The sequence below is a fragment of a genome, assembly GCF_019968985.1.
Source record: "MAG: Porospora cf. gigantea B chromosome Unknown PgB_NODE_340_length_21657_cov_121.392, whole genome shotgun sequence".
In the NCBI taxonomy this organism is placed as follows: domain Eukaryota; phylum Apicomplexa; class Conoidasida; order Eugregarinorida; family Porosporidae; genus Porospora; species Porospora cf. gigantea B.
In genome coordinates this window covers 1-21,657 of record NW_027178943.1, presented here as the reverse complement: position 1 = coordinate 21,657, position 21,657 = coordinate 1, and the positions used below count along the sequence as shown (strand labels likewise).

General features: G+C 53.5%; 15 protein-coding genes across 22 annotated transcripts; 8 read left to right on the top strand and 7 right to left on the bottom strand.

Moving 5' to 3' along the window:
* Positions 1-1,571: 1,571 nt before the first annotated feature.
* On the bottom strand, positions 1,572-2,228 carry KVP17_001808 (uncharacterized protein; the record flags this gene model as incomplete). The annotated part of the gene is made up of 1 exon (XM_068517536.1): positions 1,572-2,228. The coding sequence occupies one exon, from the start codon at positions 2,226-2,228 to the stop codon at positions 1,572-1,574; it is 657 nt and encodes a 218-aa protein (XP_068375254.1).
* A 923-nt stretch (positions 2,229-3,151) lies between these two features.
* KVP17_005236 (uncharacterized protein) lies at positions 3,152-4,281 on the top strand (the record flags this gene model as incomplete). Its single annotated transcript, XM_068515042.1, has 2 exons — positions 3,152-4,141; positions 4,165-4,281. The coding sequence occupies 2 exons, from the start codon at positions 3,152-3,154 to the stop codon at positions 4,279-4,281; spliced, it is 1,107 nt and encodes a 368-aa protein (XP_068375269.1).
* Positions 4,282-4,305: 24 nt separating this feature from the next.
* Positions 4,306-5,368, bottom strand: KVP17_001806 (uncharacterized protein; the record flags this gene model as incomplete). Of its 2 annotated transcripts, XM_068517532.1 has the most annotated exons (2): positions 4,306-5,337; positions 5,366-5,368. In XM_068517532.1, the coding sequence occupies 2 exons, from the start codon at positions 5,366-5,368 to the stop codon at positions 4,306-4,308; spliced, it is 1,035 nt and encodes a 344-aa protein (XP_068375250.1). The 2 variants fall into 2 exon arrangements, with proteins under 2 accessions (XP_068375250.1, XP_068375249.1); XM_068517531.1 differs by lacking the exon at positions 5,366-5,368 and having other exon boundaries at positions 4,306-5,343.
* Positions 5,369-5,632: 264 nt separating this feature from the next.
* Positions 5,633-6,406, top strand: KVP17_001810 (uncharacterized protein; the record flags this gene model as incomplete). Its single annotated transcript, XM_068517538.1, has 1 exon — positions 5,633-6,406. The coding sequence occupies one exon, from the start codon at positions 5,633-5,635 to the stop codon at positions 6,404-6,406; it is 774 nt and encodes a 257-aa protein (XP_068375256.1).
* A 6-nt stretch (positions 6,407-6,412) lies between these two features.
* Positions 6,413-7,486, bottom strand: KVP17_001805 (uncharacterized protein; the record flags this gene model as incomplete). The annotated part of the gene is made up of 1 exon (XM_068517530.1): positions 6,413-7,486. One exon carries the CDS (start codon positions 7,484-7,486, stop codon positions 6,413-6,415), a length of 1,074 nt encoding a protein of 357 aa, XP_068375248.1.
* A 20-nt stretch (positions 7,487-7,506) lies between these two features.
* On the bottom strand, positions 7,507-8,496 carry KVP17_001812 (uncharacterized protein; the record flags this gene model as incomplete). Of its 2 annotated transcripts, none has more annotated exons than XM_068517542.1 (1): positions 7,507-8,496. In XM_068517542.1, the coding sequence occupies one exon, from the start codon at positions 8,494-8,496 to the stop codon at positions 7,507-7,509; it is 990 nt and encodes a 329-aa protein (XP_068375260.1). The 2 variants fall into 2 exon arrangements, with proteins under 2 accessions (XP_068375260.1, XP_068375261.1); XM_068517543.1 differs by having other exon boundaries at positions 7,507-8,412.
* A 53-nt stretch (positions 8,497-8,549) lies between these two features.
* On the top strand, positions 8,550-11,333 carry KVP17_001818 (uncharacterized protein; the record flags this gene model as incomplete). Its single annotated transcript, XM_068517550.1, has 1 exon — positions 8,550-11,333. One exon carries the CDS (start codon positions 8,550-8,552, stop codon positions 11,331-11,333), a length of 2,784 nt encoding a protein of 927 aa, XP_068375268.1.
* A 50-nt stretch (positions 11,334-11,383) lies between these two features.
* KVP17_001816 (uncharacterized protein) lies at positions 11,384-11,974 on the top strand (the record flags this gene model as incomplete). Its single annotated transcript, XM_068517548.1, has 1 exon — positions 11,384-11,974. The coding sequence occupies one exon, from the start codon at positions 11,384-11,386 to the stop codon at positions 11,972-11,974; it is 591 nt and encodes a 196-aa protein (XP_068375266.1).
* A 64-nt stretch (positions 11,975-12,038) lies between these two features.
* Positions 12,039-12,449, bottom strand: KVP17_001817 (uncharacterized protein; the record flags this gene model as incomplete). Its single annotated transcript, XM_068517549.1, has 1 exon — positions 12,039-12,449. One exon carries the CDS (start codon positions 12,447-12,449, stop codon positions 12,039-12,041), a length of 411 nt encoding a protein of 136 aa, XP_068375267.1.
* Positions 12,450-12,565: 116 nt separating this feature from the next.
* On the top strand, positions 12,566-13,381 carry KVP17_001809 (uncharacterized protein; the record flags this gene model as incomplete). The annotated part of the gene is made up of 1 exon (XM_068517537.1): positions 12,566-13,381. One exon carries the CDS (start codon positions 12,566-12,568, stop codon positions 13,379-13,381), a length of 816 nt encoding a protein of 271 aa, XP_068375255.1.
* A 15-nt stretch (positions 13,382-13,396) lies between these two features.
* Positions 13,397-15,900, bottom strand: KVP17_001811 (uncharacterized protein; the record flags this gene model as incomplete). Of its 3 annotated transcripts, XM_068517539.1 has the most annotated exons (2): positions 13,397-15,257; positions 15,284-15,900. In XM_068517539.1, 2 exons carry the CDS (start codon positions 15,898-15,900, stop codon positions 13,397-13,399), a joined length of 2,478 nt encoding a protein of 825 aa, XP_068375257.1. The 3 variants fall into 3 exon arrangements, with proteins under 3 accessions (XP_068375257.1, XP_068375258.1, XP_068375259.1); XM_068517540.1 differs by lacking the exon at positions 15,284-15,900 and having other exon boundaries at positions 13,397-15,085; XM_068517541.1 differs by lacking the exon at positions 13,397-15,257 and having other exon boundaries at positions 15,280-15,900.
* A 282-nt stretch (positions 15,901-16,182) lies between these two features.
* Positions 16,183-16,729, top strand: KVP17_001815 (uncharacterized protein; the record flags this gene model as incomplete). 2 transcript variants are annotated; one of them, XM_068517546.1, is made up of 2 exons in its annotated part: positions 16,183-16,400; positions 16,429-16,729. In XM_068517546.1, the coding sequence occupies 2 exons, from the start codon at positions 16,183-16,185 to the stop codon at positions 16,727-16,729; spliced, it is 519 nt and encodes a 172-aa protein (XP_068375264.1). The 2 variants fall into 2 exon arrangements, with proteins under 2 accessions (XP_068375264.1, XP_068375265.1); XM_068517547.1 differs by lacking the exon at positions 16,429-16,729 and having other exon boundaries at positions 16,183-16,404.
* An 83-nt stretch (positions 16,730-16,812) lies between these two features.
* On the top strand, positions 16,813-19,596 carry KVP17_001807 (uncharacterized protein; the record flags this gene model as incomplete). Of its 3 annotated transcripts, XM_068517533.1 has the most annotated exons (4): positions 16,813-17,610; positions 17,639-18,293; positions 18,322-18,600; positions 18,629-19,596. In XM_068517533.1, the coding sequence occupies 4 exons, from the start codon at positions 16,813-16,815 to the stop codon at positions 19,594-19,596; spliced, it is 2,700 nt and encodes an 899-aa protein (XP_068375251.1). The 3 variants fall into 3 exon arrangements, with proteins under 3 accessions (XP_068375251.1, XP_068375253.1, XP_068375252.1); XM_068517535.1 differs by lacking the exon at positions 18,629-19,596 and having other exon boundaries at positions 17,639-18,388; XM_068517534.1 differs by lacking the exons at positions 16,813-17,610; positions 17,639-18,293 and having other exon boundaries at positions 18,399-18,600.
* A 67-nt stretch (positions 19,597-19,663) lies between these two features.
* On the top strand, positions 19,664-20,503 carry KVP17_001813 (uncharacterized protein; the record flags this gene model as incomplete). Its single annotated transcript, XM_068517544.1, has 1 exon — positions 19,664-20,503. One exon carries the CDS (start codon positions 19,664-19,666, stop codon positions 20,501-20,503), a length of 840 nt encoding a protein of 279 aa, XP_068375262.1.
* Positions 20,504-20,583: 80 nt separating this feature from the next.
* KVP17_001814 (uncharacterized protein) lies at positions 20,584-21,321 on the bottom strand (the record flags this gene model as incomplete). Its single annotated transcript, XM_068517545.1, has 1 exon — positions 20,584-21,321. One exon carries the CDS (start codon positions 21,319-21,321, stop codon positions 20,584-20,586), a length of 738 nt encoding a protein of 245 aa, XP_068375263.1.
* Between the last annotated feature and the right edge of the window lie 336 nt (positions 21,322-21,657).

The following is a 21,657-nucleotide window of genomic DNA, read 5'->3' as shown; positions in this document are numbered from 1 at the left end:
AAAACGACGAAAACAGCTACTGGGATACGGAGGCTGTGTACACCCTTAAGATGGAAGACGCAGCGTACTTGGACCATATTAAAGAGGGTGATCTTTGGAACGGTCGGTAGTTCTTCAACTATACTGAAGAGGGTGATCCTTGGAATGCGATAATTATTTATCTGTGAACTATGTGTGCAACCGCCAGCGGTTCCAACCACAAATCATGGTCTGTATTTCTCGATCAGTCCTGAAGGACACTGGTACCTGCTCTGAAGGTCCTGCCTGCCTGTTCTTGGACTAGCGAGGTATAGGCTGTCTCTCGGCCTGCTGTTTTTACGACTGTCTACTAGTAGTTTCATGGCCACGCATGGTGGTGTGTCGAGAGGTTGGCTGCTGTATAGGATGCCCGAGAGTACGTTCAGCCTCAACGAGGTGCATTTCGAAAGAAAAGGAGTGCGACGAAAATGACGAAACAGCTACTTGGACACGGAGGCTGTGTACACCCTTGAGATGGCAGACGCTGCGTACTTGGACCATATTAAAGAGGGTGGGTGATCTTTGGAACGGTCGATAGTTCTTTATTTGTAAATAAACCGCCAACCAAAAACCATAGACAACTCTGTAGTCCTGCAATATAATAGAACAATGTCTTACTACACAAACAGCATTAAACCGATGAAGAACACAGGCAGGGCGATTAGTAGCCTTCCTGCTCCGTTTCCGCCATGTGATATCCAAAAGGACACCGCGAAACAAGCGTCTGAAGTGTTGGACCAAGTGCAAACAGCGTCAGGAATGTGCACGGACCCGCAACAGGCCTGATCAGGGCATTCGTGGCAGGTGGATACAGCACGGCATTGGAATCCTGTCCAGCGGCAGACATCAGCCGCGGTACAGACCTCCTTTGGGAGGTTTGCACACAGTCCGACGCCACACAATGGCGCTTCCGTCTCCGCTACGCACTCTGCATCGTCACAAAGGTTTACCTGGCACCTGCCCGCGCTGCATGGGCTGGCGACACAAGGTCGCCCTAGTTGAGAGCGGGTCTCACAGGTGTTGGGTTCGCCGGCACACCTGTGGGCGTAGGCGCACTGGCCCGATTCAAAGTCGCCCTCCCACTGTGTATGGGTTTGGGACATACAGTGATACGGCTCTTTGAAGGCAGTGATGGAGGGGTGAGCGACGCAGCGGTCGTGGCTCCAGGCGCACTCTGCGTGGTGCAGGCCGCAAGTGGCTTCATTCAGGCGCTGGCAGTCGCGGAGACAGACGTCGTTCCACAGCGCCTCACCAGGTTCGTCAAGCAGAAATGTCTGGCTGGCCAAAAAGGCAGCCCGTGATGCAGGAAGCCGAGTAATGACACAACCTCTATCAGCTCGACACTCTTTCGGAGTCCCATAGGGAAGGCATGTTTCTATAGGTGGGACCGTGGTGAAGTTGGTCGTCCGAGGCTGGAGTGTGGCCGAATGCGTAATGGTCGGTGTAGTCGCGGCCACCGTGATGGAGGTCGTAGAGGTTGTTGTGACAACCACCGCGGTGGATGTCATAGGGGCTGTTGTATCCGTGGATCTGTGGTCAATTTGCCAACACGCCTACCCGCCTAGAATGACTATTCCACAGTCAGTGTTACCGTTGGCAACAGCGTACGCCAAAGCCTCCTCACAAGTCTTGCCAACGATGATTTGGTCACACCAATTTTCCCACGTGGGCCAGTCTGAAAAAAGCTCTGGCCTGCCTAGCATGTCGAATTTCTGTGCTTGGTAGCACCCAGGTTCCAATCTGTGTAACGACAAGGAATGGTCCCACATAGTTCTTGGTTCTAGAGTCGTGGTCGTCCCATGGATCATCTCAGGAGGGCAATCATCCACAGGGAAGGGCCTGTAGCCTTGGTAGTTCCCGGAGGGGCCGTATTGACACCCGAATGAGGTGTCAAACCAGGTTCCGTGACTGGCCTTGCACCCGCAGTCCACTGCGCACCCTACGTGAGTAGTAGCCTGCCAGGCTATTTGCGTCCAATGACCGATGGGCTTATCATCCTGCGCCTGGTTGGTCAGGCAGTTGTAATTTGCACGTTCAGTGCTCCAAGCCTCGATCCACTTGTGAGTCGGAAAGGAGCATGCCTCACCTCCAGAACTCCACGCGAGATTCTCACCGTGGAGGCCGCCTCCGGTGCCGAATGCGCCGCTGTCATATGTTCGGAACCCCCAGGAGGAATGCTCGAGAGCGCATGTCCCCAAGTACTCGGCCATCTTTGCCGCAATCGCCTCGTCCCAGACGAGGGGCCCTAGACCATATCTGAATTGCTCGGACGGAGAAATCTCACTTGGCCCTTTCAGCGGTGTGTGCCTGAAGAATTAAATCTCGCTCATCATTTGTCAGAGCGCGTCCAAACACACAGCTTATCAATAATAGCAACAGATGCATGCTTAGCAATAATGGGGACGCAATAATGCTGATGAAGTGAGTGATTATGAGTACTTAACGGCCAAATCATGTGTCTGGCATTGTACAGTCACCACGCACGCTACACCTCTCAAGTCCTCTTACAATCCCAAAATAGAGTCAAGCAACAGGGTCTTCTTTCCCCACTGTCTTTTTAACACAAGCCGCGGTTTCACTACAACGCAGATAGGAGCACGCGCGTCACTAATTTGATGACGAGGCAGTCACAGTTACCCCTACTATTGACGCGCGCTTAATTGTGTCTGAATTCTACAGCTGGACAAACAGCGTATTGAGCAGAAATCACCTTTCATATTGACGTCTCAACGTTTGCGAAAAGCTTGGTTTTAGTTAAACTGTCTGATTCCTTTTGTCTGCTGCAGTTCTGAAAAGGTTGTTAGCGTAAAACGCCATACAGGTGACCCCGCAACGGCGTCAGCGATCCCGAAGGTACCGCGTCAGCTCATTGCAGTTGCTGCCTCGTAGCGAAAAACCTTCAGAGCCATTCCTTTTTCTAAGGTACGGAATCAATTTTGCCGACTTCCCTTACCTTACGATTCTAGGGACCAAAGGCTATTTAACCTTGAGGACCTGATGCGGATATGGGTAGTCACCTTGAATCAGGGATGAAGCAGATTAATGCACCGCTTAGATCGTCTCACTCACGGCTATATGAAGTTGATGTGAAACCTCACATCGGACTACGGAAATGGTTGTCAAAAATACACTAATGATTCGAGCTACGCAGAGGTGCCCTGACGCATTTTCAGTGCTGGTTCACAGCATCTGGTCCGGTCCCGCTCTTTCTCCCCTGGAGCCATCGACCAGGCTGGAGGTGCTGTCCCAGGCTCTGGAACCTTTGCCTGAGTTCTACCACAAGAGGTGCCTCCAGCTGGCAACGCTCACCCCTCAAACGCTGCTCGAGTTAGATCTGCTTCGGTGGGACCACTCCAGACTGGAGACGGTGATCGAAGGAGCAACGTTCGACACAGTGCTCGATACAGGATCTAGCGGCAACGTGATGACCCTCAGCGCCTTCAACTCGCTGCACCCGCGACCGAAGCTCCACAGTGTGCACACCTGTCGGTGCCAGCAGATTAACGGGCGGTTCCTTCCAGTGCTAGGCGTTACTGTTCTCAACGTCGAAATCGGAGGGTCCAAACGGTCAGCTCTCTTCTTTGTCGTCGACACTGAGTCGAACGCTGCACCAGTGGTGCTTCTGGGGGTGTCCTTCATGGAAGCTGCGCGTTGCGTACTTGATTATCGGATGTCGCAACTCAGCTTGGAGGGCCCGGCAGGGACGACCACCGTTCCGATGTTATTACATGGGAAAATGGCAGCGAGACACCTGTCGCAATACTCGTATCTCGTAAACCGGCTCGAGAACAAGGGCCACGACGCGGAGGCGTTCCATACAGCGAAAGAACTTGTATGCCACGTGACTGTTGACGCCACAGACGCCTCCTCGGGTGGAACGCCTGTTGAGGCGGCAGGCTTGCTGGACACTGGGGCTGGCAAGAGTATGGTATCCCCAGCAGTCCTTGATAAGCTAGCTCTAACGCCAAAGGTGTTCCAGCACTGCAAGGTTTCAGTAGCCCTCACCAACGGCGATAAGGAGCCAATCAGGTCATTCGTAGAGCTGCAAGTGCGGTTCAAGGGGGCGAAATTCCTCCTGCGCCACACTTTTCTGGTTGTCCGGTCTGTAGCGAAACACTTGCTCGTCTTGGGGGCCGATTTACTCAGCGTGCTGCGAGCCAAACTGGATATTGGGAAGGCTTCGCTTGTGGTCGAGGACCCCCTAGTCCCATACAACACTACGAAGGTGACCGTACACTCCCATCTCAAGCCGCACGAAACTAAAGTTCTACGGGCGCTCAAACGGCATTAGCACTTCACAATTGCATGTGCAGCGAACATCTCGGGGACCTTCACGGTCTTCTCACTGGCGGCCTCCTCGCACGGAGCCAGGGCCTCGTCGATGGTTTCCAGCTGCTGCTGGCTGATAAAATTCGGCGAAGACGCAACTAGCCAGTCTACAGGCGTCTGGCGGTCGAAGCAATCGTATCCTTTGTGGTGGAAGAATTTCTGGTTGTTGTAGAACATGCTGGAGAAGTCGACATCGACCTTGGTGTGAGTCTCCATGCCAAACCCCTTCGGTGGCGGAAACGCGTTGATGTTCAACAGATTAGCCATGTTGCAGTCCCGACCTCCGTTAGAGAAGTTTGCGGACAATATAACGCGTCGTCCCGATTTCTCATGGACCATCACAACTTGCATTTCCGCCACCCGTCTTCCCTCAACGAAGGTGTGGAAGGAGGGCACTAGGTATCGGATCGAGGATACCACGAAGACCAGCTCGTCGAACGTGAGTTTGATGTTGTGCGTTACGTCTCCAGTGATGCGTAAGTACTCTCCCATGTTGGCCACTGTGATCACCGACTCCACAGCTGGCGAGAGCTCGAACTCCAGGGGAATTTCGGTTAACCGACCCAAGTCGGCCTGGCACAGAAGGCGAAAAAGGGGCCCCTGTGAGCTGTCTGCAGGCATGTCCAACGGGAAGTAGTCGGAGAAGTCTTCCAGGGAAGGTTGCTTCTTAACCTCTAGCCTCATGTCTCTCGACTGCAGGAAGCGGAGCACTCTTTCGGGTGCTTGAAGGTCGTGTTTGTAATCCAAGAAGGAGACTATAGCCCCCTTGTCAGTGAGGACCGTGAAAAAACATGAACGTCTCCGCTTGCCAAGAGACAGACTGGACACGTCGCTATCCATGCCCAGCCGTCGCGTTAGCACTCCGTTAACGTCAGCGATCAGCGTTAGGTCCTCCGCTAGTTGATAACGCTTGGCCCATCCTTTAACCACGTAGGGATCGTTCACCACCGTCACGCCGATGAAGTCGACGTGCTTTCGGAGGTCAGAAGCCTGCATCTCTCCCACGGTTCCTCCTCACCATGGCCTTGAAAGCCCGCAAGAATGCGGTTGACTTGGGTTCAAATGCCCCAGGACACCCAAGAAGCAAGCCCCGCTGATCCTCAAAGTACTCCCGCAGATCGACGTTTTCGCCTTTAATAAAGATGGAAGACTGCTTAGTGCTTCACATCTGCCTTACCGAAGGTAACTTGCTCCCGATTTGAAGTGACATCTGAATGGGGGCGACCGGATGGACTTACATGTGATGTAATGCGGATTTAGGTGTTTCCACGCGTCTCGTATAACAATGAGTAGAGTTCAAGAGCTACCTAGCGTCCCAAATAAGACTCTACTCCCAGAGCGAGAGACCCCTATGACCCATTGGTGGAGGTTCTATTACAAGGAGGGAGAGCAGGAACAACGCGGATTCCTCTCTGCGAGTGACCCGCAGTCGGTTGGCGTCGTGGGGTCAGTGGAGGAGTGGTGGAGAGTGGTAAACAACACTCTCTTGCCTGGTGACGTAGCGGATGTGAAATTGTCGCTCTTCCGCGGTCCGAGTGCACCGGTGCAGCCTCCTACCAGGGGCGTGGAAATGTTCATAAGGTCGAAGGATGGAGCGGCGCTCACTCGTACGGTATTTCTCTCTCTGATGGTGGTGGCGGTAGGTGATGGATTTCACCTAGAGCCATTCGGATGGTGTCTAGAGGGTGTTGGTGGGCAGTACGTTGGCTGTGAGGGTCAACTCTGGGTCTGGCTTCGGCCCTCTGGGGGGAATCAACGGGATGCCTCAGCGCACGTGGCTCAGCAGATTAAGGACGTCGCTGACCGCTGTTTTCAACTAAAAACGCGAAACGTGCCGCTGACTGCGAGAATGATACCTGAAACCCGAATGCCACCGTCGGGTCAAACGACTTCGTATGGCAGTTCCCTTGATCGACTTCTGCCTGACGGCCAACCGACGGCGGCGAAGCCCAGCATCCCCAAACCAGTCCCCAAGCCCCACACGGCGCCCAAGCCAGTCCCGAAACCCGTAGCGGCTGTTAAGCCCCAGCCTCAGTACGAAAGTGACGATGGCTGGTAAACGTTTTTAAGCATTCCAACAAGTCTCTCGGGGCAAATCCAAGCAAATGGTCTTCAGTGCGCCCTGCCAGCCAGAGAGTCGCTTTCTTTGAGGTTTACTGCTGTAAGGGGGACTGCTCCCTTGGGGGGACTGGGAGGCGTAGAGAGTCTCGTTGGAGGCAGGCAAATTGACTCTACATTCGACAGGTGTGGAGTCCTCCTCGAATAGTAGACCATTCTTTATCGTCGACTTCAACGAGACCTCACGTGTGAGTTTGAAGACGAGTCGACCCTTAACAACGCCTTCTTCGTCCACGATGTCAATGGCGTGAGGGCCTGACTCAGCGAGAACGGCCTTGATGTACGCATGCGGCCCTGCAGCGATGACTTCAGAATAGGAACCCAGAGCCTCAGCGGAACCCCGAGCATTCACTTTTAGCAACGGAACTGTAGAGAACTGCTTGAATTCGTACTTGGCCTGGGTGACCACGACACAACCAACGAAATCAGACTCGGATTCGCTCTCCTCGTAGATTTTGAAAAGAAGAGACCCTGCGTGCGCGACATCAACCTCCACTCTCGGCCTGTCAGGGGTTACGACGGCTACATGGCTGCCCTGTGTCGTCGCTTCGTAGGGGCCGAACTTGCCCTCGGCGGCAACGAGATGAGTAGCCCTAGAGAGCTGGTGGTTGCGTCGGTCTTCCACGCTCATTGTCTGAAGAACGCTCGGCTTTGGAGTGCATGCGTAGCTTCCGGAACTGTCGATTGGGCAACTCTGAAGCATCTCGAAGTATTCGTTAAGACTCTTCTGATGGAGACGCGAGAGTTGAATGCTGTACCTGACTGGTTGTGTGCTTTCCCAGGTCTCACCTGTGGTGTTCCACATTGAGTACTGCTGACTGATGCCGTCCAGACCTAGTATTTGAACGGCGACGGTGTCCTCGCGCATTGGTCGAGGGAACACAGGCTTTTCCACTTCAGGCGACGGTAGGCGCTGCGACACACGAGGCGATAACTGCGTCGGTCGTACGCTGATTCCAAGCTGGCGAGGCCCCGAGAGGTCTCCAAGTCCAGCACGACTTCGAAAATCGCCCTGTAGCATTTTCGGTCACGGAAAAACATTCAGAATTCGGCCAGCGCTCGGACGACTTGGTTAGCATGCAGCCGCGCAGCAGGGTCCAGACGGAGAAGGGATTTCACGACGGCGGAGACCTTGGGATGGAGTCGGAAGCTGTCGATGACTCGCTGGACGTCGCAGTCACGCACGTGAGCGTACAGGTAGGTATCGACAGTAGCTCTCCTATGCGGAACTCTTCCCCCGAATAGTGGATGCTCCCAGAAGGCTCCGTGGCCTGCGTGCCAGCTGATACAGTTCATAAAGGTCACTCCGAGGGCAAACATATCTGCGGCCGGCCCCACGTTGCGGCTTCGAAATCTTTCTGGTGCCTTGTACCCTATCGTAGAGAAGATGCTGTTCGCGGACAGTCCCGAGGTGTCAGTCCTGGTGACGGTTCCAAAATCAGCGAGCACGAACCGGCCAGCCTGACAGAGAATGTTGTCAGGTTTGACGTCGTTGTGGAGCCAGCGTCTGTTGTGCATGAAATCCAGCGCTTTGGCTATCTGCAGCAACATTTTAGTGGCAAAGCTGGGATGAAGACCTCTGTCGCTACGTATTGAGCGATCGAAATACTCCATAAGGAAGGCTCTCCGTACCTCTCCTTGGATTCGGACCATCAGATTCTTGTAAAACTTGGGGATGTGCTCGTGTTGGCCAACGCTTTCAAAAAACTCCTCCTCGGTAGACCTCAAACCGTCAACCAGACCACGAGATATGCAGGCCCGCTGTGGCAAGCAAACCTTAAGTGCAGCTGGAGAACCTTTCCAGGTAGTTTTGAAAACTTGCGCGGAGCAACCCTCCCCGATCTTTTTAAACTTCATGTCTCGGATATCCTGATGCTGAAGTGGAATCGGGATCTGATCCTGGTACAGTGGAATCGGAATGCTTGGACTGGCGGTGTGTGACGACATCGGGTGAAACGTATGCAACCCTACAATTGACTGGGCCGCCGCGAAAACGAGAGGACGATTGTCCTTGAAGACAATGTGGGCCATAGCGATGAAAAAAGCGGTTAAACGCTCATTACATCTTTTGTTCTGTGAAGTAAATGTCAGTAACCCTCTCTGACAACTCGTGTCTCAACGTCGAGCGCCACGATTCATCTCATGCAGTTGGCCTGACTTGTGACGCCGCTTCTGAGTGTCGTAACGAGGTTGAGATTACTGCAGAGAAGACTATAATTGAGACCACTACTGAGACGCCTATCAAGAAGCCAATTGAGAATCCTATTGTGAAGCCTGTTGAGATGCCCGTTGAGACGACTACAGAGAATCCCATTGAGCCGTCTTCTGAGCAGGTTGTCGAAACGATTGGAGCGAAGCCTATTGAGAGGCCTCCTACCACTTCAGAGAAACCTATTACGACTACAGAGAATCCCATTGAGCGGTCTCCTCAGGAGAAGCCTATTGAGAAGCCTATTGAGGAGCCTATTGAGAACCCTATTGAGAACCCTATTGAGAACCCTATTGAGGACCCTATTGAGAACCCTATTGAGAATCCTATCGACACGACTGAAGAGAAGCCTATTGAGGTACCGCGCGCGAAGGGCATGGAGGGCAATATGGCTGAGCAGGCTATGAATGAGCCTGTTGCTTCTGCAGAAGAAGCTACCAGTCGAGACGGTACCGCTGAGGAATCGACAGAGCCTCCGACTGAACGGTTAGCTGAGTATCGTGAACCGTTACCTGCGAAGAAGAGTTTCCAACCTAAGTTGAGTCTTAAACCGTGGAAGAAATCCAAGAAACCAGAGGTGCTCTCCCCAAAGGAGACGTCTGACGATGCCGTTGTCGAAAAGGAGAAGAAGAGCTTCTTGCCCTGGAAACGGCGCTCTGTGCCGAAGAAGAGCGACTCTGAGGAGCCGTTGAGTCAAAGGCTCGCTGGAGCATTCGGCCTGCCCAAGAAAGAGGAGTCATCTAAGGTCCCGACAAAGGAGCTGGCCAACGAAGCCCAGACCAAGGAGAAGGATGTGTCGGGGGCCCGTAGGCGGGCGAGCTCTGGGCATGACGTGACTCGGATGTTCCAGCGATTTGGTTCTCGCGCGTTCCCAGTGGCTGATCACCCGTTCAAGAAGTTCTTTGACGCGGGCTTCACTGGTGAAACATACTCCGACTTTGACAGGCCGTTGACTCGTGACGACCCCATCACCATCCTCCACTTCAATGACGTGTACAACATTGAACAAGGAGCGGATGGTGAAGGCGGCGTTTCACGATTCGTGAGTGCGTTCCGCTCGTATGCTCACAAGAACCCACTCATATTGTTCAGCGGGGATCTGTTCAACCCATCCTCCATCTCGACCACCACCAAGGGCTGGCACATGATTCCGGTGTTGAAAATGCTGAAGGTACACACGGCTTGCATGGGAAACCACGACTTTGACTTTGGAGTGGACCACTTGGAGTATCTTGCAGGGTCATCTCCTTGTCCTTGGCTACTATCTAACGTCTTTGAGGCTGACTGTCCTTCACGTCCCCTCGCTGATGGGAAACGGTATCGTCTGCTTCAGTGGCAAGGGTACAACGTTGGAATAATGGGCCTTGTTGAGCGAGAGTGGCTCGAGACCCTCTCCATGATCGACATGGATGAGGTTCGTTATGTCGATTACGTCGAGGAAGCCAGAGAACTCGTGTCTTTTTTTAAGAGTCGAGATGTAGACTTCATAATCGCTCTGACCCATATGAGGGCCCACAATGACCAGCGGTTGGCCAATGAGGTGCCCGAGATCGATTTGCTACTCGGCGGTCATGACCATGAATATTTCGGCTGTTGCCAAATCGGACGCACTGTTGCGTGCAAGTCCGGCACGGACTTCAGGGAGTTCACTGCGCTGGAAATTTTTCCCAGTGAGAGCCTAGGGTTGGAACGGGCGGGGGAGGCACCAAGCGCCAGTTTAACCCCGCTGACGACTGAGCAGCGCGCTCAAGCTGTGCGCGGTCACCATATGGAGATCGAGGCCTTCGGCGGCTCCGTGCTCTCCTGGAAATTGCTGGAGGTGACCTCCCAAAACTTCCACACCAATCGTCATGTAGACAAAGTCATACACAAGTATGTCGAGGAACTTGCCAGGCAGACTACGCAGATACTGGGGTACACGTCATGCGAGCTCGAAACTCGTTTCGCAATCGTGAGGACGCAGGAGACTAACACGGGAAATTGGCTCGCTGACCTAATGAAGCAAGGTGCCAAGGCTGACATCGCAATGCTTAACTCCGGAACTCTGAGAGCGGACAGGCTATTCGAGGCCGGCGCCTTCACTGTTGGGGACCTCGTCAGCCTGCTGCCGATGCCGGATCCGCTCGTTGTGCTGGAGCTGTCCGGCTTGTCTGTGCGGCAGGCGTTGGAGAACAGTGTCTGCATGTGGCCCGCCCGTGAAGGGCGGTTTCTGCAGCTGGCGGGCGTGAAGTTCGAGTTTGACCCAGAGCAGCCCTCTGGATGTCGTGTGCAATCAGTGAAGGTCCAGTCATGGGAATCTGAGACGTGGGACCCTCTTGTCAACGACCAAACTTATCGCGTCGTCACGAAAGATTACCTAGCCAACGGCAAGGACGGGTTCGACTGCTTCCTCGAAGGAACGGTCGTGCTTGACTCCGAATCCACTCCCAATCTTCACACTCTAATCCAGAACTCCTTCACCCTGCAACTATTCGCCAACGAAGTGAAGGCTCCTGGGACTCGTATGGCCCAAGCATTGGTCAAGAAGATGGCTCTTGTGGGTGACTGCCCCTCCAAGCTGCAATGTGCTCACAGTATGCTCAAGAGCCAGAATAGTGGGCAGTTCAAGGTCTTCGCCAAGGTTGAGGGCCGCACAGTTAATGTACGAACTGATTCATAACCATGACCTGTTGTCATGTATGGCAAAACAATTAAGTGACAGAATTCACGATGGACACTGTTGAGAAGGCTGACGGGCGGCTGGCGTGCGTTGCCGAGGCCAGCGCGTCCTGTTGGGCGTCAGTACAAGACTCTTTCAACAGACTGCAGAACGCAGTAGAAAGGCACACTGAAGGCCTCTGTTTGGAGCTGGAGGAAGCAGTGCACCTCGCAGACGAAGGCCTCACAGCCGAACGCCGCCGACGGAGCATGGCGATGCCTGAGGAACCGCAATGGCCTCACGAGCTGTCGCACCTTGACACTGAGATGGACGAGCTGAGACAAGAGAAATTGCAGTTGGAGGCTCATCTGGAACGACTAAAAAAGAGCCATCTGGCAGTAGTTGCTGAGCAATTAGAAGAGCTGGTGACAACCAAAGACAAACTTCAGTTGATGAGGAGTTTTAGTGGACTGAAGTGGGTGGAAGGGCCCATGGATGGCGGCTTACACACCCTCAAGCTGGTTAAGGTTCGAGAGAGTGGGCCTCAGGTGCTCACTGTCCTGCTTACAGAGGCTGAATGGAACGGAGAGCAGGAGAACGCAGACCAGGAGGCCCAACGCAGGGGGGCCGCTCGTTGTGACAGTCTATGGGCTTTCATGTAACTGAGCATATTTCTCGACTACATTCTCAATCTTTCTACCCAGCGCTGGATCGCGAGCGTCGATACTAGTCACGAAGGGGTTCAGCAAGAAGTCGGTGTACGCTTTGAAGACGTCGAGCAAGATCTGAATGACGTCGCTGGTGCAAACTCACTCCAAAGAGTTCCTTATTCTGGCTATGAGCGGGTCCCTGACGTGGGAGGCACAGCGCCAGCACCTTTACCCGCGAGGCGGTGACGATGGCGAAGACTTCGCCGACACGTTCGCCTTCCAAAGGGATCAGAGGCCTGCCTAGCGGCAGCAGGCGCAGAGGCTTCCGGGTCTCGGCGCGCACCATTCGCTCAGCCAGGTCAATAGATGAGTAGAAGGCCATTTCAATCCACTCTAGGATTTGCACATCAGTCTCTGGCGAGTGGAAGTGGAGCAGCTGGTTGCGAGCGCCTACGAGTGCCAGGCCTTGCACGCTCATTTCCTCCATTTCGGGATCTCGCCCCTGTCACCATGAGAGTGAAGGGGACCGAGCGCCCGGATTGATGTGGTAGCGTTGTGGTTGCGGATGTGGAACACACGTCATTTTATATATGTTGTGATTCAATGTCGACTACGGAGGAGGTGTCTACGGGGAGTGTCGCAGTATTCCAAGGCGGAGATGAAGTGCAACAGATACTGGTGGGGGTTGTGATTCTGCTCATCACCACGCTAGTGGTTGGTTGCTTTTGCTTCTACTTCACAACTTCGCGACTCACCAACAAGAGCAGCATATCTCACAGAATCAAAGCCAGGATGAAGGGCACTGAGGAGGCCCCGCATGACGAATCAGACTTCGCCGACTGGAAGACCATGAGGATGCACACGCCTCGCGCGAGACTTCAAACAAGTCGCTCGCTCCCACCAACACCTACGCCAGTGGAAATCCCTCCCTTGGACATGAGCATCATCATCCACGAGGATCCTATGAATGACAATCCAGCAGTGCAAGCCCGGTCTGAACGCCAGCGCTCTCGCCACTCGAAGCCACCAACTTCCCGCAACGCCTTCGAAAGCACAATTCTCCAATCCCCCCATCAGCCTGTCCTCGTTGGTATTTCGGCCCGAGAACGCCCTGGTCGCGAACGCAGGAGACACAGAAAGCACAAGAAAAACACCACACCACCATTTCTCCGTGCGTCTGGTGATCTGGATCTCGAACGAGGGAGCTCCATCGAGATCTACGACGAGGTTCCTGAGAAATCTGAGAGGAAGGTAAAGCGAGTTGGATTTCAAGACGAACATCGACGTTCTAACCTCGCCCCCCCTTCTGGGCTTCGAGTATCCGGAGAGATACATTTGCAGCACACGGCATCATCAGAATTCGCTGAAGACCGCAAAGTTCAAAGAAAACGTTTACAGTCGCTGACACAAGACCTCTAGCCGCCTGGACGATCCTCACGACGTCGGCGCAACCAGGAACACGGACAGCTCCATGGTCAGCCGCTTACAGAGGAGAACGTCGTCAGTCTTCAGTGCAGCTTTCACTGAGCTCTTTGACAAGTCGAGACACACGATAACCTCGTGTCCCAGAACCTTCCCAGACCACCACGATAACGACTGTGAAGGTACAAGCTGGAATCCGAATCCCGTTAAGAGCGATTGCGCATCCTTCGGTAGTCGCGGCTGGCCTGTGAACATCTCCTCGTGCGGTAGCGCAATCCATGCGGCTTGCAGCGCTTTCCGTGGCACTGAGTGCTGCTCGACAAGCGTCAACGCGCACACAGGAAGCATAACCTCCGCGGTAAACGAGGACGCGGCCGCTTTCGCTGTGAATTGCAGACGGGGCACCGCGAACGTCTCCAGACTAGTGACGTTGAATCGAAACGTGAATGTTGTCTGGGTCCCGGGCTGTAAATCTATCGGCTCTTTCAGATGTGGTCGTGTGTGATGGGGTATGTTGGTCAACAGTTGCATATCCGCCAATGCGAACGCTGTGGCGTTGGAGGTGGGAACGAGTCTGTGGCCCGCCTTTTGCAGCGCCTCCTGACCGGTGACATTCCGCAAGGATATAGACAGCGGCTTACGTGAAACGGCCTCAACCACGAGAGCCGCGTTGGCGAAAAGAGGTCCCTTACCATGTAACACCGTTCGTAGCCAAAGGCCCTTCGTATCGGAAAGACTCGACACAGGCCAATCAATAGTGTCGTTACGTACGTTCGGTCGAGGGTCACCACGAGAGGTCTTCAAGGACTCCAGAGTCCGACCTGCTGCAGGCTTCCCCTTCAAGGACTCCAGAGTCCGACCTGCTGCAGGATTTCCTTGACCTAAGAGAGAAGTGAACCGTTTGTCCTTTGAGAATTCAACGGCGGTTTCGTCAGGCGAGTAGGCCTCCCTCAAAAGAACCAGCGCCTCCGAAGCCCTTTGCTGAAGGATTGAATCTGTAGAGTCCTCTAAACACTGAAGCACTCCGCGTACGTCATCTTGGCAGTGACCTCTCAGGGCGATTTTTGTGAGAGATGTGACAATGATACGGGTGCAGGCCATGCCGTGGTGACCATGCGTGTATCGGATCAGTAGGCTAACCATTCTATGCGGCGATGCCTTGCTTTGGCCGCTGAACTCTCCGAGAATGAAGGCCGACAGACGTATCACCAACACCGGACACCTGGGAGTGTTGAGAGAGCGCAGAGCCTTCTCCACGGCGTAGTTCCTAATCGAAGCCAGGTCCCTTCTTTCTCCTTTGAATCCGGTCAGCAGCTGCACCAAACGCATCCAGGCTTCATCAGACGCCTCATCTCCCAAACTGAAGCAAGCCCGAAATACGCAGTCCACGTAGGCCTCGAGCCCCGAGCCATGCCTTTCCACGAGCGACATGACCCTAACGGCAGTCTGTAACGGATGTGGGCACGGCCCCTCTAGAAGCTTCATCAGCGCGTCGACAAGGGTACGCCAGGTCTCCTCATCGCCCAGTGTTACCAGAAGTGCAACGGCGTGCAGTTGCAGCAGCGGGTCTCGTTCATGTACAAGTCGAATCAACGGGTCAAGGTTAAGCTTGAGACCGCGGATAATCCCGCTGTCGAACTCCACCTGTCTTATCGTTATCAGACTTAAGGTCCGAACGTTTTGGTTCTTGGAACCCATCATCTCGATGAGGATGTCGACCGAGTTCTTTCGGAAGCTGCTGGGCAGACGGGTCTGATAGTGTAGTACTAACGATACCACCTCCAAGTAGACGATGCAATCCACCAGACCATAGCGCCCCGCCCTTGCCAGATCGAGCACTGACGTTACCACTCGCCCAATGTTGTGAAGGTGACTGTGTGTGAAACACCACCAGTTCACCTTCGGGAAAGATTCCGGGGAAATAATCGTAGAAGCCGTAGCAGCTTTGCATGTAACCACGGGCAGAGAACGCCTCTGTAGATTGCCGACTTCGCCACTCGTGACTCAGAGAAGAGGAGGAGTACATCTATTAGGGGCGGGATGACCCCCTCCCAGCCCTTTGAGGAAGCCTGAATAGCTCCATTCAGCAGACTGCACACGGCTAACAATGCGCCAACGTCATGCTCCGCCGTGAAGCAGTGGGCCAGCCGAGGGGCCCACTGCGAAGGCGGAAGCAGTGAGGGGTCCTCTCTGACGCACACAAGCATACACGCATAAGCCCTCTTTCTCACATGCGGGGGGAAGTTGCTTGAAGGGTTGGCGATTGAACTGACTTCTGCCCAAAACGCCAATGCCGTATTAGGGACCATGCTCAGGTACTGCAGGCTTGCAATAACGAACGCGACCTCCGTTGAAGCCAAGTCTGATCTCAGCACGTTTTCCACCCTAGTGGCTGCGCTGGGGCACGTCATCATAACAGACGCCCCAAAGTAGCCTGCAGCCTTCCAGTTTTGGTCGGACGAACCCATTGCGGAGACCACTGCTGGATGGGCAAAATCAACCTTGTATCCCAGCATGGAGAAGTACGACAACACAAGCAGGTCATTGGGCTCGATTTTTGAGGTGGGTTTTGCGCGGAAGCGGTTTATTTCAGCGGTCACGACACTCTATCGACAAATTGAAAATGGAATAGGTATTAATTTAAATCATATGTAATAAAGGAGAATATTGTCAGATTATAGTCAGTTCCCAGCGCGCTTACGGCCTCCGCGTCCCTGGAAACCGCCTCTCGCAACGCCTCCGCCACTCGACCTAAAGTACCCAGCTTTCGCACACTGCGCATAAATTGGAAATAGTCAATGGATGAGATCGGACCGAACGATAACACCTCAGAGAAGAAGTACTCCACGTTCGAGTGTCGAGTATGCCTCGAGCCAGCAGTCTGGCCTGTTGTGACTGCCTGCGGTCACCTCTATTGCTGGCAGTGCCTCAGCACGTGGTTGATAAAGGGTCAGAAGGAGTGTCCTGTCTGCAAGAGTGGATGTACGGAGGAAACCATTACACCCATATATTCGGGGTAAGTGACTACATGACGCCGAACCCAGTGAAGAACAACCAACAGACCACCCCAAGAACCAGCCACGTCCTCGCGGGCGTCGAGAGGAGGCTCCGGACCGCTCGACGGCAGGCGAGTGGCACTCTAGCTTCCACTTGGGATCTGCATTCGGGTTTGTTCCCTTTCTCGGGTTTACCTACGTGAGTGTGCAGTTGCTGGTCAAGCAGCGATTCGGCAACCAAGACGAAGGCCACGAACCTCCAACGCCAGAGGAGGCTCGGCGACAGAATTTGTTCCGTTTTTTCTTAGCCCTCGCGATTTTCATTCTGTTTTCAACAATAAATTTTTAAAAATAAGAAATTTGCTTTAATATCCGAGTTCTTCGTTTGCTTGGGTTTCTTTCCATTCCAGAAAAAAGGAAATAATTCGGCATATGGACCGGCCTCTGGCACCCCGAAGGCCCTCCCTCAAGGATGTCGACTTCACAGTACCCACGCTGGAGCAGCAGCTCAAGCAGGTTACTGACGGACCTACCGTTGAGAAAGTAGAGGCGCCAGTCAACCCTTACATTGAGGCGCTCATACCGGGGCTGGAAGAAGCACCTCAGGGCGACGCGGTGTCCCCAGACCTAGCTAACGTCTCCAAAGCCATCCGCGATCTCATCGGCGATGTTGATGTTAAGACGGCTGTGAGTTATGCGAAAGAGGGCGGTTATCTCTTGAAGCATTGTCGAAATCGGCTGAAGAAACCGCACGACCGTCTTTTCTGGGTGGATATGGAGGTGCTCGCCATCCGCTGGACCTCTCCCCAAAAACGAAAGAAGGCCAGCGAAACCATTATCTACCTCACTGATGTGGACCTCATTCTTCCAGGCGAGGATAGCGACTACTTCAAGAAGCGCAAGAAAGAGGAGAGGGCCTTGGGTATTGAATTGGTCGCCCACACCAGCAAGCTTCGCGTAGTCTGTAAGAATTACCCTGAATGGCGCATGTGGCTTCGAGGTCTGTTGTACGCCCACCAGAAGGCACTTACCAAACGAAAAAGGACTTCAAGTTTAACCAATGAATACATCCGAAAGATATGGCTAACTGCTGATCAGGACAATAGTGGATCCATCCAGTTCAATGAGCTGATCGACCTGCTTCAGCAGCTCCACGTCCAGATGGACCTGAGATACGCGGAGAAGCTCTTCTGCAGCTACGATGAAGACGGATCTCACGTTCTAGAATATGTAAGGCCGGGGTCTCTTGGTCACACAGGACGAATTCAAACAGCTTCTGCATCGGTTACTGACTCACGAGGACATTCTTGTGTACTTCGACATGTTCAAACATTCAGCCCAACGAGTTATGACCGCAGAGAACTACCAACAATTTTTGTTGGAAGTGCAGAAGACACCGCCATCGTCCATTCCGGACGCCATGAAGCACCTGAATGGTATGGGAGACCCATTCAGAAAAAACAAGAACCTCACTGATTGGGGATTTTCCTTGTTACTGACGTCTGAAGCCAACTCAATCATCCACCCCAACAAGCAATTCGTGTATCAGGAAATGAATCGACCGTTGCACGAGTACTGGGTTGCTTCGTCACACAATACCTACCTCACTGGAGATCAGGTCAGCAGCAAAAGCTCAGTCGGTCAGTACATTGACGTGCTGCTGAAAGGGTGTCGTTGTGTAGAACTTGACTGCTGGGACGGACCTTACGGGGAGCCAATCATCTACCACGGACACACCCTCACAAAGAAGATTTCGTTTTCAGCCGTCCTACAGGCATGCAAAGACTACGGGTTCAAGAAAAGCAGTTACCCTATAATTCTATCTCTTGAAATGCACTGCTCGGCCCGTCAGAAGGCTAGGGTCGGCCAACTTCTCGTCGAGATTCTGGGTCACCAAATCTACACACCTGACCGTGAGCTCTGGTTACCTCAACAATGCAGCAACGCAACCTTTGGCCAGTCCGGAGAGTCTGCAGAACAAATTCATTGTGAAAGGACGCGTTCCTGATGACCAGGGTATGGAGATCGAAGAGGGAGACGAGGAGGAGCTACTTCTGTTAGAAAGAGAGATGAAGCTGAATTTGATGGCAGAGTACCCAGACGAGTTCTGCTTGGACTTTCCCTTCGACATTCCAGATCCTCACGCTCCCAAGAGGAAGGATAAGTCCCAACAGAAGCCCAAAAAGTCCACAGAAGGCACAAAGAGTGTGCTGAAGAAAAGTGAGGTAACGGATTACGTCTCACACAGACGGTCTTATCAGCGAAGAGCTCCGAAATTATTACTGCACCATATCGCTTGCGGGAAAGGCTCTAACTTCGTTCGACGACCCCACCCGTCTTTCCAGCCACATCTGTTCCATGTCCGAATCCAAGTTCCGGAGAATGAGCAACAAAAACGAGTATGAAGTCGCTCAGCTGCATCTGGAGCACTTGACGCGAGTGTTTCCCTCTGGAACGCGGTTGTCTTCGTCCAATTTCAATCCTATTTCTGTGTGGAATCTCGGCTCACAGATCGTGGCGCTGAACTACCAAGTGATGGGTCTGGCGACTCTCCTTAACATGGGTCGATTTGTACAGAACGGGAACTGCGGCTACGTTCTCAAGCCCAACTGCCTACGAAACCCTGCTATACCCTTCACCCCCTCGAAACTCAACCCCTTCGCTTTACGTGAAGCCGGCGAGATCTCCATCAAACTGCGCATCCGCGTGCTGGCTGCCCAACAGCTACCACGTCCGGCAAGTGAGTTGAAGAAAACGGTGGCCCTGCGAAAACGTGATGCAGTGAGCCCCTACGTTGTCGTCACTCTGCAAGGCGTGCCCCCCGACTGCAAGACTTTCAGAACGCACTACGTTCAGAATAACGGGCTGAATCCGCGGTGGCAGGGACAAATGTTCTCTGTGGGGGTCAGCGTACCCTCATTGGCCATCATGGTTTTCGAGGTGCGGCATTACGACTCAGTGCGCTCAGAATTCTTGGCTGCAGCAGCCTTTCCGGTGTCGGTGTTAAGGCCTGGGCTTCGATGGGTGCCTCTGGTAGATGCGAAGTTCCGACACGTCCCCTGGTCTGGTATTCTCGTCATGGTTGAGCAAGAGCAGTTGCGATTGCCTCAGCCAGATTTCGCTGGAGGTCCTGCGTCTGAAAAGCATGCCTCCCTAGACGAAGAGGATGAATTCGATCTGAGTGCTGCCTTGAGCGCAACAGAAGATAGCTCGTGACGTGAGGATTTTAATGACAGGTGCCCCGCGGGTGATGATTCATGTTGAGTCAAATAACACTTTTCAGATGACGAATTTTGAGCAGCGTGTCCTTGAAACCCGGCTGATTTCCAGCACGGTCGTCGAGAGTGTACCTCTTACTGACCCAACGCATTATGAAGCAGCCGCGCCCATCGTGACGCAACTTCCCTCTGATTATGCTCTCGTGGACCGACAACCATCTGCGTCTGCGCAAACCTATTCGTATCCGTCTAACCTCGGCGCTGCAAATACTAACGTCCAATATGGCAGTGACGTGCTGTACGCCCCCACCACCACGCAGTACGGCCAGCAATCGCAACCTACGGCCTACAATCAGTCCGGCTCTCCGGGGCTGCCGCAGTCGCAACCTATGACTTACACTCAGTACTCCGGCCCACTGAGTTCTGCCGTCCCTTCCCAGTCCCAACCTATGTACACTCAGTACTCCGGCGCCCTCAGCCCTGGGCTGCCGCAGTCCCCACCCAAGACCTGCACTCAGTACTCCGGCCCACTGGCCACTCCTGCCGTCCAACCTAATCAGTACGCCCCACCTCATGCCACCTACGCTACGATCCACCGAAAGGATTCGTTTAGCGACAACAAGTATAGACCTCGAGAGGCGGAGTACCTGTCAAGACAGAAGGCCACCATCCAAGGAGTAATCTACGACCCCCACACGGTTCCTTGCTTCACTCGCGACGTCGTCTTCACTAACAAGGCGCAGATTGAGAAGAGTGCGGTAACACACATGGAGCGAGGCGCTTCGAGCGAGTCCCCCCAGCATAGTCTTCTTTCGTACGACCACCATGAGAAGGAGAACATGCATGGAGCCTTCAATGGCAACAAGAGCGTACAAAGGAAGCGAAAGGGGTGCTGTGGTTGCTAATATTTGTACAGGCATCTTTTCAAACAGAGTCCTCTGCATTTAAATCAGGTACATCCAGCGTCCAGCACAGGTGTCCTCCATCACAGAACCCGTAGTGCTTCCTGAATAGAGCAGCGCATGAACTCTATTTTGCCATCAGGCCTCGCGATGATCATAAGATTCTTTTGCTCCTTCATCGGCTTCTTTTTTTTGGGTGCATGCCAATCATGACAGAAGGTGCAATTCTTCCCATTGAGACATCCTTTCGTGTGGTAGAACGCACACGGTCGGCACCCGTGTGGGTGATCCTTGGCGCCTACAGACGATAGCTCCTTGACGCGTACTTCTTTAGTGGTCGAGGTGTTGGGTTGCAGATCACACCAGAGCATTCCTTCTAATGTCTCGTCTGTTATGAGAGGAACCCAACGATTACTTTCGAGAAATGAAGGCGTCTTTGGATTTGATGGCGTCATAGGTTCCGGAGCCAAGTCCTTTGTGAGCATATCTATGGTCTCAAAGGGCATCGGCATCAGATTGATTTCGCCAGTAGGCGATGTTGCGAACGTTGTGGACCCTGGTGAGGAGTCCATGCGATCTGCTGACTGCAGAGGGAAAACGAGCTTACGTTGCTCGTGCTGGAGCTGTTTCTGCAGCAGGGTCGCATACGCGTCATCGCAGTCGAAGATACCCGAGGTGGGATTGGTCCATGGAGGCGATGACGGAGCTCCATCCAGGCCTGGGGTGGCGAGCTCCTCCATTAACTTATCCAGGGAAGGGACAACGAAGGCCTCAGCACTCGACTTTCGTGACTCCTCTAGGGGCTCATCGATACCGCCCATGGAGAATGCCTCATTTTCACTCAGATTCAGTGGCCTGTGTGGGGCCGTTATAATATTCAACACGTTACAAGTACGTAATGGGACCTGCCATCCACTCGGCAAACTCGCGCTCGTTAATAGCTGACTTCTGATGATCGTCAATGGCGTTATAGATGATCGCCAGGTCAGCAATGTCGAAATGAAGTGAGCCCTGAGTGAAGTCGCTGCACATTCGATTGAACTCTTCGAATTGCATACCGTGGGCAGGGTCTGTGATGGCGTATTTCCTGTACACTTCCGCTGCATTTCCTCGGAAGTGGGACGCGAGAGTCTTGCGCACTCTCTCCAGTCGCAATG